This window comes from Leptonotus elevatus, chromosome 18 (assembly GCF_054856555.1).
Source record: "Leptonotus elevatus isolate MCC_2025b chromosome 18, RoL_Lele_1.0, whole genome shotgun sequence".
Taxonomy (NCBI): Eukaryota; Metazoa; Chordata; class Actinopteri; order Syngnathiformes; family Syngnathidae; genus Leptonotus; species Leptonotus elevatus.
Window position 1 is genome coordinate 1,945,153 of NC_141256.1, and position 12,003 is coordinate 1,957,155.

Consider the following 12,003-nt stretch of genomic DNA (forward strand, 5'->3'; position numbering starts at 1 on the left):
ATTTGAACAGGGGTGTTTAGCACCCAACCCAAAATACCCAATGTAAGATACACATGTAACTCACCCGGAATATCTTCTCCACTTTGGCAATACTTTTGACAAATATGGTCCCTAACTGGTCACCAACCCCCGCCAAGAGGAATCCAAAGAGTGGGATGCCAAATATTGCATATAGAATGCAGAAAATCTTTCCTCCCTCAGTGCTCGGAGCGATGTTACCATACCCTAAGAAAATTGGTAAAATAAGGTCAAGGGTTTTTTTCCTTGCAAGATTGATCTGAATGTACAATATTCTTTTAATATACATGTCACAAAAAATACACTTTAGAACTTTTCATTGTACCTATGGTTGTGATAACGGTTCCAGCAAAGAAGAAGGCACTACCCAGATCCCAGTGACTAGAGTTGTAAGAGGTATCGCCCACAGGATTCACACCAGCATTCACAGCATCAACAGAGTGCTGGGAAAAGAAACCAAGAGAGAGGCATGTCAGATTAAAAATGGGATTCTTGTTGAGAATGTATAGTCTGTTGCGGTTACTGTGTGTGTCTCACAGCTGTGCAATTTAGTGAGAGTGTGTATGGATAGTGTGAACTAGGGGTGCAAATGTCTCGTTACTTCATTTTCATTCAATGTGTTTATTAGATTATTGATGTGTCTTGAATCGATCTGTATCTTTTACATTTTGTCCTAATGTGTGACTACTAAATAATGTTTGACCCATATTTCCATGACTAAAACACATATATTTACTTCTGCAAACAACTGTGGAACATCCTTCAAGCCCTCGCAGCACCACCCAAGATCATCGCCCTGTTCAAGCTGCTCTACAGCAATGCAAAGAGCTGCGTCCGCATCAACGGCATTGACTCAGACTGGTTTACCATCTCTAGTGGCGTTCGCCAGGGCTGCGTGGCTGCTCCTGATCTTTTCAACTGAATCATAGACCATCTGATGTCCAGCGTCTGCGAGCGCGACCCCGGAATGTCCCTTGGCAACCACCATTTGACTTAGAGTACGCTGATGACACCATCCTGCTCAACACAACCTACTGTCAGCTGAGAGACGCTCTGGGCATTTACAGTGAAAGAGGCAGCACAGCTCGGCCTCCAAGTGAGCTAGACTAAAACCAACTTCATGTACGTCGGCGATGGGCCAGATCCACCTCCCATTCTTATTGGTAGCAACATCATGAGCCTGTCTTTTTGTATCTGGATTCCATAGTGACAGATAACGGTGACCTAAAACCAGGGATTATTCGCAGACGAGCCCTAGCAGCATCTGCACTGCAGTCTCTCTGGAAACCCCTCTGGCGGCACCAGACCCCAGACCATCTCACACAAGACAAAGCTCCGGACGACCACGAGGGAAGCCCCGCACCCAATGGCTTGATGTTAGTGAGAGCGACATCCAACAACACGCCGTTGACGTTTCCAATGCAGCATCCCCAACCCTCGCTAGAGGACTCATGAAATGAATGAATGAATGAATGAATATATATATATATATATAGTTTTCCTCTTGTAATACAGTACTATCAAGGTGAAAATGAGGACCACCAGACCTAAAAACAAAAAGCTAACAGTAAGCATTAATAATGTTATGGAAATTATTAAACTTTTCGAGGATATTAAAAAAAAATTACCAGCAGCAGTAGGTGCTGGTCAAAAATTTAGAATATCGAGGAAAAGTGTATATATATAAATATATATATATATATATATATATATATATATATATATATATTTAAAAAAATTATATATATATATATATATATATATATATATATATATATACACACAGTCTAGTTCTCATCCCGCTCCTCTTACTTCAGGGCAAGTACAGAATTCATTACCATGACCAATAGGGTACATAGATGATGGACTCACAAAGCTGCCTATAATGCTGTAGCGAGAGTGTGCTTAACTAGAACATTGATTTCTCTGTGGCAATTTCATATTATTTTCTGGCTCCACGGTGAGAATACCAGTTTGTTGCATACTGGTGAAATGTACTACATCTACATTTCATCTGTAAAAATGTGATTAGAAATTTTTTCATCAGGTACATCGTTGAGTGCCACTCAAAGATTCATCTGCATCATACTGTCAGAACCATGAACAATGAAATTAATGCAAACAGGCTAGAGTTACCTCTTTTTCTCTGGTTTCAGTTACCTCTCTTTCTGAAACGGAAAATGCTTTCCCACTTTTCAGAGTTTCTTGACCCAGAGTTCTCACTAAACCTGCTTTGTGAAATAGACCCCTGCTGTACGCACAACAGTTAGTTATGTGTGTTGGTAAATCCGACCTGTTTGCACGTCTATTCGTCTAACTCCATTTGCATTGAGATACATCTCAAATTGACCATAAGTAGCAGCAATCCCTTTAACAAACTTGAAATCATGGCAAAGAAGGCGGAGAGAATTTCCGAGTCCAAGAGGACAGATTAGGTACATGAGGATGAGATGAGGATACAAATAAATAGTACTGTTTGGAGCAATTAATTCAGGTGTTACCAATAAAAGAAAAAAACTGTTTGACATAAACTCTAACTCTTTGCACAAATAGAAAAAAAAAACGTTCGATGTTGATGAAACATGTTGTTAAGCGTATGTAAGTTTTTATGTATGTTTATGACCACGTTTTTACAGTTTCAAGTCTTTACTGCTAAATTTAAAGTTGAAGCAGGCAGACAGGCTTTGATATTGAGATATTTTGCAGTTCTGTCCAACTTCATTCAAACGGTTCAGACCAAACGATCGAGTCAGGCTGGCACCAGTTGGCTTGTCCCCCTTGAAATTTTATGGCGAAAGAAAGAATTACATTGACTTTACATAAACTAAAGGCTGTTGTCTTTATTTATTACACCGTTCATTGTGCACTTACTTTATAATGTGAAAAAAAGAATGTCCCCACTAGACAGAGCCATTGTTCCCGACTACAGTAGTAAAACATGTCTCAAGAATTTCTTTTTTTCTTTTATTGGTCATTCAGGGGTTCTATGCTACCAGCGTGTGTGAAAGGATTGGCAATGGCCCAGTTATAAGACTGTAAAGAAATCTCTCCCAAAAGGATACTGTTATCCTGTAGTTACAAAGATAGTGGGTGGGTGCTAATTGTCTTAACACATTTGCATAAATATCCCAGGTTAATAAATCCCATATTTAACCAAGTTATTCACTGTGTATCATCTCTATCTTTGGCACACAACAGAATAATCAATACTGTAACAAACTAAGTTGTGTTGTGTTGTGTGATCCTGTGTTGCACATTCTGATTTGCATTCTTGTGTCCGAGTGTTAGCAAACGCATCACACGTCTTGCGGTGAGGGAGGGACCCATATGCTCGACTTGGTTGCTCGTGTTGCTAATTATGGCTCGTGGGGTTTTTCTTGTGTCTGGCGCCGGCTCCGGCCAACAGTAACCGTTTTTGTGAAGGTAAATAAAAAGGTGAGATTACTAAACGTCTGCTATCAGCATTCTTGTGAGACGCCACAATACTTCGAATGACCTTTTATTACTACAAGGTGGTACATTTTGTTTTTTGTTTTTATTCAATAAATAAATAAATACAATGCTTCATCGCACGGTGGCTAACTGGTTAGCACGTCCGCCTCCCAGTGCAGAGGACGTGACATTGAGTCCGGGCTTCGGCCTTCCTGGGTGGAGTTTGCATGTTCTCCCCGTGCTTGCGTGGGTTTTCTCCGGGTACTCCGGTTTCCTCCCACATTCCAAAGACATGCATGGCAGGTTGATTGGGCACTCCAAATTGTCCATAGGTGTGATTGTGAGTATGGTTGTTCGTCTCTGTGTGCCCTGCAATTGGCTGGCAACCAGTTCAGGGTGTACCCCGCCTACTGCCCGAAGCCAGCTGGGATAGGCTCCAGCAACCCCCGCGACCCTTGTGAGGACAAGAAAGACAAGACAAGAAAATGGATGGATGGATGGACAATGCTTCATCCTCTTCTGTGGTTGAATTAGATGCAATGCCATTAGTCACTATCTGTTGAGATTCTTTCCATTTGACAGTTGTTTTTGTTTTTATTTGGTTTAATTTTTCATAATTTGTCTTTGACTGGTATGATGGAAATATACTTGTCCCCTAGCCTGCCAGCAAAAATAATCAAGAAATAAATAATTGCTCAAGCTAGTGAAATATTTTTTTCGTTTTCCAGGCACACACAAAAGGTGCGTCAAAAATGTTGTCTGACTGGTTTCAAAAAAATATATACAGTGACGCATTGAGATACGATTCCCTCACCTAACTTCTCTGGAGGCAGTGTGAGTTCAGTTTTCACTCAGTGAAGATCACAGAGTGAGAGTTTTTGAATAGTTGTCTTTCTTCAATATTTGCCCTTTATTGAATGGCACCCAGTTAATCATGTAGTTTGCCTTTTACCCAAACGTATTCAAGGCTATTGTATTGTTATGATGTGAATTGTGCTTCACCTTCTTGGCCAGATCATCCTTGAAAAAGAGATCTCGGTCTCAAAGCCTTTTTACTTGCTGGTTAAATAAAGGTTGTGGTTGATTGACTACACGTCAGTTCCCTCCGACCCTCACCAAGATATGTGGTGTAGACAATGGATTGGTAGTCAGTAATGTGATCATGAGGTTACAAAACATCAGTAGCTCATAAAAATGCTATAAAAGGCTTGTCTTTCCCAGGACAATAAAATCTTCATTAATAATCATGGCCTTTATTAAAAGGTCTCGAGGGAAATGGTCTAATACTCACAGACCAGAATTACAGTACATATCGTAAAATCCTGTGTATAATACGCCCCAAAAAATCACCCTTAAAATGTTTTGTTTTTTTCTCTGTGCCCGTGTATAACATGGTCCCCTGATTTGCTCGCATCTTTTATCATAATGGCCAACCCCCCCCACCCCCCGAGTGCCAAGGACATTTTAATGTTTTGAGTAATTATGGGCTGCTGAGCCCGAAAATGACAAGTAATTGATGATTCATTTGGGGATATTTGTTGTTCATTCACTAATAAAATTAAAACAAGCTTGATGTTTACTGCTAAAATTGTGTAATTTTGATTGCCATTTGAGTGAGCCTGGTTTGTTAAAAAGTGATCAGCCTGTGTGAGGCTGTCAGCACCAAAGTGTGCTGAGTCATTTTTGTCTATCAAACTGCCTTTGAAAAGTAATCTGTTAACACGTAAATACACACTGTAATACCGCAACAATTTCCTATGTGCTTACACAAATTGCTTAAGAAAGGAATCTTAATAAAGGAATCTTGATAATGGTTGATGGTTCTCGCCATCTTGCTTGCTACATGCTAGCAAGCAAGGAGATGCTAACACTGGGGATGCTAACCTTAAATACAGGCAACAGATGCCGTATAATACAATGTCAGTGTTTTTTAACATCACTAATTAGCGATTAAACATGATTTAACAACAACGTTGTGTTGACGTCGGTGGCAAAAGTTTGCAAGAGAACGCAACCAGAGTGTCTCAAAATAATTAGTCAGATCAATGGTCACGTTGCGGCACGCTGCCAGAAGCCACTTCAAATTAAAAGCGACCAGGACAAGAATGTCAGGGTATTACTGCATTTGGAAAGATTTTATTTTGAAGTTGGCCTCACAACTGGCTGCGTTTTTTGTCATGGATAGCATGAACTTTATAGCCTTATACTAGTTTTGCTTATGATCTCTACACACGAACAATTTCTGGAAACTAGGTACTTAATTACATAAATTTGTAACATTAGACATAAAATATCATGTTGGAATGTTAGTATGCCTTTTTCTATAACATAACATCTAGGTACTGATAAATGTCTTTCAAATCTTAAATTTTGGGGGTTTCTTTATGATTATAGTATGGCGGAAAAAAAATCTTAGTCTTATCCACAGGAATTTATCGTACAAACTCAAAACCTTACCTTTTATCAAACATACACACTTGCATTTCAATATGAGGAACATTAGTGGGATTTTTTTGGACTATTAATTAACTGTAGAAGCTGAGTTGGCAATGCAGTATCCACCTTGTTGTATGGGCACAAGTATTGGGATAGTGAATTTGATGTTGGGTCTGAGGGAAATTATCTTCATTCATGCAGAAGAGTTTCTAAAAGTTTTTAGTTTATCCAAAAGATAATTTGTGGGATTAAGGTAAAATGTATCTGTGGGCCAGTCAATGACTGGTTTTAGGCCTCCCTCAATAGTCTAGCAACCTGCAGACCAGGGTGTACCCGTCCTCTCGCCCAAGCGCAGCTGGCATAACTGGACTGTATTTATAGTTTGATTATTTATCACTTGGCACGGCCCAACAGGCAACACCTTAAATCTTGCTTAAATTAGATGGATGGATGGATGGATGGATAAAAAAATAAATAAATAAATAAATAAAAAATAAATAAATAAATAAAACCCTTAGCTCGCCCCTCAAACCGTAGTTTTGGATCCTTTTTTATTTTCACATTGTTTTTCGTATCAATCCATCCACCAGCCAGGCAGCCAAGCAGGCAGCCATCGATCTATATCACAATGTATGTGCTAAGATATACTCCTCTTAAAGTGAACTGTGGCAGTTTTGCGCAATTGGCAGAAGCAGTTGTTGCTTTGACCGGTTAGGAGATAGCGTTCACACCTATTTGCATAAGCAATCAATGTACACTTGTTTTTGCGCGTGCAAACGTTTAGTAAATCAAGCTCTAGATTTTCAAACAGGCGGCAAGCAAGACAGATAGACACTCGTAAAAAGGTTTATGTATGTTATGATTTAAGTAACAGACACATTTGAATAATAAGCCATGTCTGTAATTAATCAAAGGAGACAGCAATGTTACACATTCCAAGTCTGAAAGGGACTTAAAGTTACACTGCTATTTTTGCTGTTTATTGTGAGACTGTGACTCAGAGAAAACAAAGCACCAGGTTTGAATTTATTTCTGCCAGTCCTATACCAGCCATGAGGAATGGATTATAAAATGATAGGCCTTCATTTCATGACACATTTACACTGACAAAGAGTGAAAACGTATGTTATGTAAAAAGTACCACAGGGTTGCCTGGAGACATCTGTCACCATATCACTACCAAGCACATTCTCAAAAGGACAGAGACATATAACAAGCGCCTCGGTTGAATCAACGAATCACAGAGCACATCGCCTACTCATCTGCTATGACTGACATACGACAACAGCTCTCTATATTGAACTTGACATTTTACTAAAGGATTTTGAATTCACTTTCGAAATCTGTACCAACTTATCAACAAAACCAATTCCTTTTTGCTGTGCATATAAAAGGCACCAGTAGTGCTTGCAGCTTCCAAAAACAAGGATGTTTTAAAGAAGCTAGCGTGATATACATTATGTTAGGGTGACCAAACATCCTCTTTTGCTCAAACATGTCCACTTTTTTACATCCTGTCCAGATGTCCAGGTTCTTTATTAATCACAATTAATCACATTTTTCTACTTCTGTTTCTACTTTCGTCATCAAAGCTTGTAACAGATATTGACTCAAGTAAAATCTTGGAATTTATGTAAAATCATCAAATAGAAAATGTGTTTAGAACCAAAAACTGTTCTAATAACTTTCTTTGATCCTCGATTAGAAAACTTCTCATGTAAAATACAACTGTTAAACAAAATGATTCAATTGGATTCAGCTTTACAGGCCTTTTTTATTCTCATGCAAACAATACTCTACCAGATTTAGTTGTGCTCACAAACAGCACACTTCAGAAAGGGTTGATTTGCGAGGTCCGTGAAGGTAGTAACTTAAGCAGGGTATTTTGCTCTAACATGATATGTCAAAGACAGTAAATAAATCAAATGTATTGAATAAGAAGGTGTGTCCAAACTTTTGGCCTGTACTGTACAACTATTATTCTATTTTAATTTGGCTTTGTAAAGTAGACAAATTACTTGAGATTTCTCCAACAAGTGTTACTATAGTCCATGTTTGTCCATTTTCATGCCAGTGGCTAAGTTTGGCTGCTGGTTATGTGGTTAGGTGAAAATATGGTGAACCTACATTTTGTGCTTTATTAGAATTTTCAAACCATTTATTAATTGAATACTTTTAGTTATCACTAAAGTATTCCCGTTTTGCCTCAGTAGTCTTAATATTGCCTTCAGGTAGTTCCACACCTGATAAAAAAACAACAACAACAGACTTCTATTTTTTTGTACTTACTTGAAGGTTAAGTAAGGTTTTTTTTTACAGAATGACGGCACGATGTGTTGAAGAGAATAGGGTCAGATCGATAGGAAGCTTAGCTAATTCCCTCTCGGGACCCCATCCAGCGCTGAGGTAAAACAGGAATATCGATCAGCGTCTGGTCTTACTTTGATGAGAGCCTCCAACTCATCTGGGGACACACAGGGGTGTTTTTGCAGGAATGCTGCCTTCTCTGCTGTAATAGTGATCTTCTGGTTGTCTTCAAATGGTTGCTCTAGTGCTTGGAACACCAGTCCTCCTGCCACCAAGTAGGCCACCACCACCACGAAAACTGCCAGCACCGTCTTTAGTTTCATCATGGTGAAAGGAGCGGTGCCATCAGCAACTGCCTCAATGCTGGCTACCATGCTTGTGGGTCGGGAGATGGAGAGTCGAGGCAAAGAGCAGCCCATTGGGTTCTGCATGGTAGCCACGCTGGCGTGCACAAGGCTAGATTGAAGCATACCTGGCTGCATCTTTCTGGGTGGGACCAAGTTAGTCTGAACTGCCACTGAAGGAACAAAAGAAAGAAAAACAAATTTAGGTTAAATGTTCTAATATGCAACAGAAAAACTTCACATGATCCACATTGGCAGTTTTACATTTCATGTATATGAAAGGATGGCCAAATATCGTCGTAAACATCATTAATATAGTTGCTTCCATCCATGAAAACCCTGCCATCATGGTCCCCCTTCGCCTTGTGACCAAATAATTAAGTTTACAGTTTAATATACGGAAGGGGATTAGGGCCAGTGAATAGGGGGGGGGAGGTTAGTATGGCACGATTCTGACTTTAAAGTTAGAATTCTGACTTTAAAGTCAGACTTTAAAGTTAGAATTCTCACTTTATTCTCAGAGTTCTGACTTTAAAATTAGAACTCTGACTTTAAACCTCAGAATTCTGATTTTAAAGTGAGAATTCTGACTTTAATCTCAGAAGTCTCGCTTGAATCTGTGCCTTGAAGTCATAATTCTGAGAATAAAGTCAGAATCTTGCCAGCCTTTTTTTTCTCTTCACTGACCATAATCCTCTTCCGTAAATTAAGAAGTTTAAGAGGACAGTTTAATTTAGTTCAGAAGATCAAAAACTAAATCAGAAGATTATAAGAGATTTCAAATATCAAGGGCAAAACCTCTTATTCCATTTTCTTTCTTTTTTTTCATAGCTAATTTGTTAATATGTGAGTTTATTGGGCAGTCGTGGCCAAGTGGTTAAAGCTTGTCATTTACCACCAGAAGGATCCCCAGTTCAAAACCAGCTATGATGTCCTTGAGCAAGACCATGATACCCCAAACTGCTCCCCAAGAGCGTAGGTAGGCCCTTGCACCATTGTGTGCCACTAACAGTGTGCGTTTGCTCTGTACACTACTGTGTTGTTTAAATTTTGTGCATGTGTTACTCAAATAAAGATGATCTTCTCTTCTAAATGTTCTAGTTTGCCGGTGGAACGCCAAAGATGGCAAGCAGTTAGACTGCAGATGATACTAACTGAATTCCGAGCTGCTATAAACCTGACAGCTACACAACTAGTATAACAGCTATTCTTTAGCTGTCTTTATTTTCAGTGAGAGCTCCCACAAAACAATATAATGCACCCTTTAACTACTTAATACAAAAACATACAGGCAAGTGTTTTATTATTCAACGCATTTGTCTCCTGTAAATTCTCGCTTAAAGAAAATTGCATGAGAATTGAAATATTCAAGCAAGTTCAAGTACTCCAATTCAATAGGGGGCAGCATTTCACCTAAAAACAATTTGGAAAAACAAACAATCTCAGCATATCAGTTGATTCACTGTCCGAACACTTACCTGTAAAGTCGCTTTGAATGTTAACGGAAGGAGAGGATCACTGACAAAAGACGCTGCAATGAGTGTCCTCTTATATCAGTGCGCATGTCCTGGGTTTATACTGCCTTGGATTTGTAGTGCATTACACATACCTGAAGTGGTGACAACATGGATAGGTGCAGCCTTCTGATGGTTGCATCTTTAATTAAGCTATAGTGACTCGCTACCACCTCTTGAGGATCAAAGCTGAACCAAGAGACAAAATATAAGACCGACTAACAATCTATCGTTTACAAAATAAATGTTCCCTATGTGTTTCTTACGCTTCTTTTGGTTTTCTCATTGAAATGCAGTAGTATAGGCAGCATGTTGCTGAATATCACACCTATCAAAACGACACATGAACAGAAATCCACTGCAGAAATGCAGTGGAAGTGTTGATTGTAGCCATGCATCTCAGACAATGACCCCAAACTGACAGCAGTGTAATTTGATATTTCTATCTACTGTATGCATTTCCTATTGTGCTAATGATACAGTGAATATCAGTGACACGGGCCGATTACTTTAAGTTATGTAACCATTCAGTTGGAATGTGCCGAGAATGGTGCCCAAGCTGCAATTTTCAAATTTTCCAAATAGACCTCTGGTTAAAACAAACAGACAAAAAAGACACCAAACAGTTTAACTGAATAAAAGCAATTATGCCTTTTCCAGAGATGTGCACATCTATTCGATTATTATAGCATCACTATAATATCAGAGTCTGCCACAACTGGATGACCATGGAGCTGCTGTGATGGGACGTGACACACATGCAAGATTTGAGGAGGATCTGCCCATAGTGGGTGAGGTAATGCTAAATACAGAACAACAGTGGAAATCCCACCACTGCGCCACACTGATGCCATAGGTTTGCCAAAAGCAATTGTTTTCTCACAAATTCAATGGTCCTGCCATTATCGTATTGAACCCCCCCATCTTTTAGTTGTAATATGATGTAACTGATATGCTGCAGCTATTGACTACAAACTTCAGCATGCAGGCTGGACCTTCACTGCTGTATTTCTCTATTAAATTTTCATTAGCAAAGCTTCTGGAGCCACAGTACAAAAATACTCAGGGCTTCACATGAGGGAGCCTCCCATCAGTATCAACATTGCAGAAAGGTAGAGCTTACTGCAGCAGTTTGAAAACAGGCATTCATTGGAAGGAAGTTAAGGTAAACTTCACGCAAAAAGAATCCGTTTGGTGGACTTTCTATTTGCATACGGATAAACAAAACGAGTAATTGACAGTCTAACCTGGTGACGGGCTGTTCCCTGGTTTTCTTGGATTTTCACTTGGAAATTTCATCTTGGTGATCCAGGCTCCTGACGCTTCTATAGATAAAATATATGTTTCTCTAATTTCTCGGCGTCCTTGCAGTCTGCAGCGTTGTCTTAGCATGGAGAAGGGCAGCGAATAAAAACACATCCTCTACGGCTGTGGTGGAGATGCGGCTCCTCTTCCTCTCCTTCACCTACGGCGCACACCCACAGCTGCATCAGCATCGGGGGAGTCAGTAGTAGATAAACAACGTGCATGGAGACGGCGCTCCATCGAAAGACGTACGCTTAAATTATGGCGGATTTTACGTACATCGTGATGTACCGCTGGACTAACTGCACTGCATCCTGAGATCGCCGCATACAGATTGTACTGTCTAGCGTCGCAGCTGCGTGCGGAGAGGATGCGTAATACCACCAGATGTCAGATACTCGAAACAGCCTTTGAGGGGAGGAGACGGTGCAGACAGTGCACATGGAGGATAAGGATCGATGGATGGGAGGAATAAATGACTAAAACAATGGTTCGAAGTATTGCAGCAGAAACGCAATTCACGCTTTCAGCATTTACGGCAAGGCAATGCAGTTTTATTTCTATAGCACTACATTTCATACACAAGGCAACTCAATGTGCTTGACACAAGCTAGGGCATAACACCTACAAGCATCAAAAATACAGTT

General features: G+C 39.8%; 1 protein-coding gene across 3 annotated transcripts in view; it reads right to left on the minus strand.

Annotated features, from left to right (window-relative positions):
- Positions 1–11,771, minus strand: part of kcnk10a (potassium channel, subfamily K, member 10a) — a 42,365-nt gene extending 30,594 nt beyond the window's left edge. Inside the window, exons 1-5 of one of the 3 annotated variants that reach the window (XM_086060940.1) lie at positions 11,636–11,769; positions 11,299–11,516; positions 8,328–8,710; positions 344–461; positions 65–225 (exon numbers count right to left, since the gene is read on the minus strand). In XM_086060940.1, coding sequence (XP_085917066.1) covers positions 65–225; positions 344–461; positions 8,328–8,710; positions 11,299–11,470 — 834 coding nt within the window. In that variant the 5' untranslated portion in view covers positions 11,471–11,516; positions 11,636–11,769. Of the gene's footprint in view, positions 1–64; positions 226–343; positions 462–8,327; positions 8,711–11,298 lie in introns of all 3 variants that reach the window. The other 2 variants (XM_086060941.1, XM_086060942.1) reach the window with 2 other exon arrangements.
- Positions 11,772–12,003: the final 232 nt, after the last annotated feature.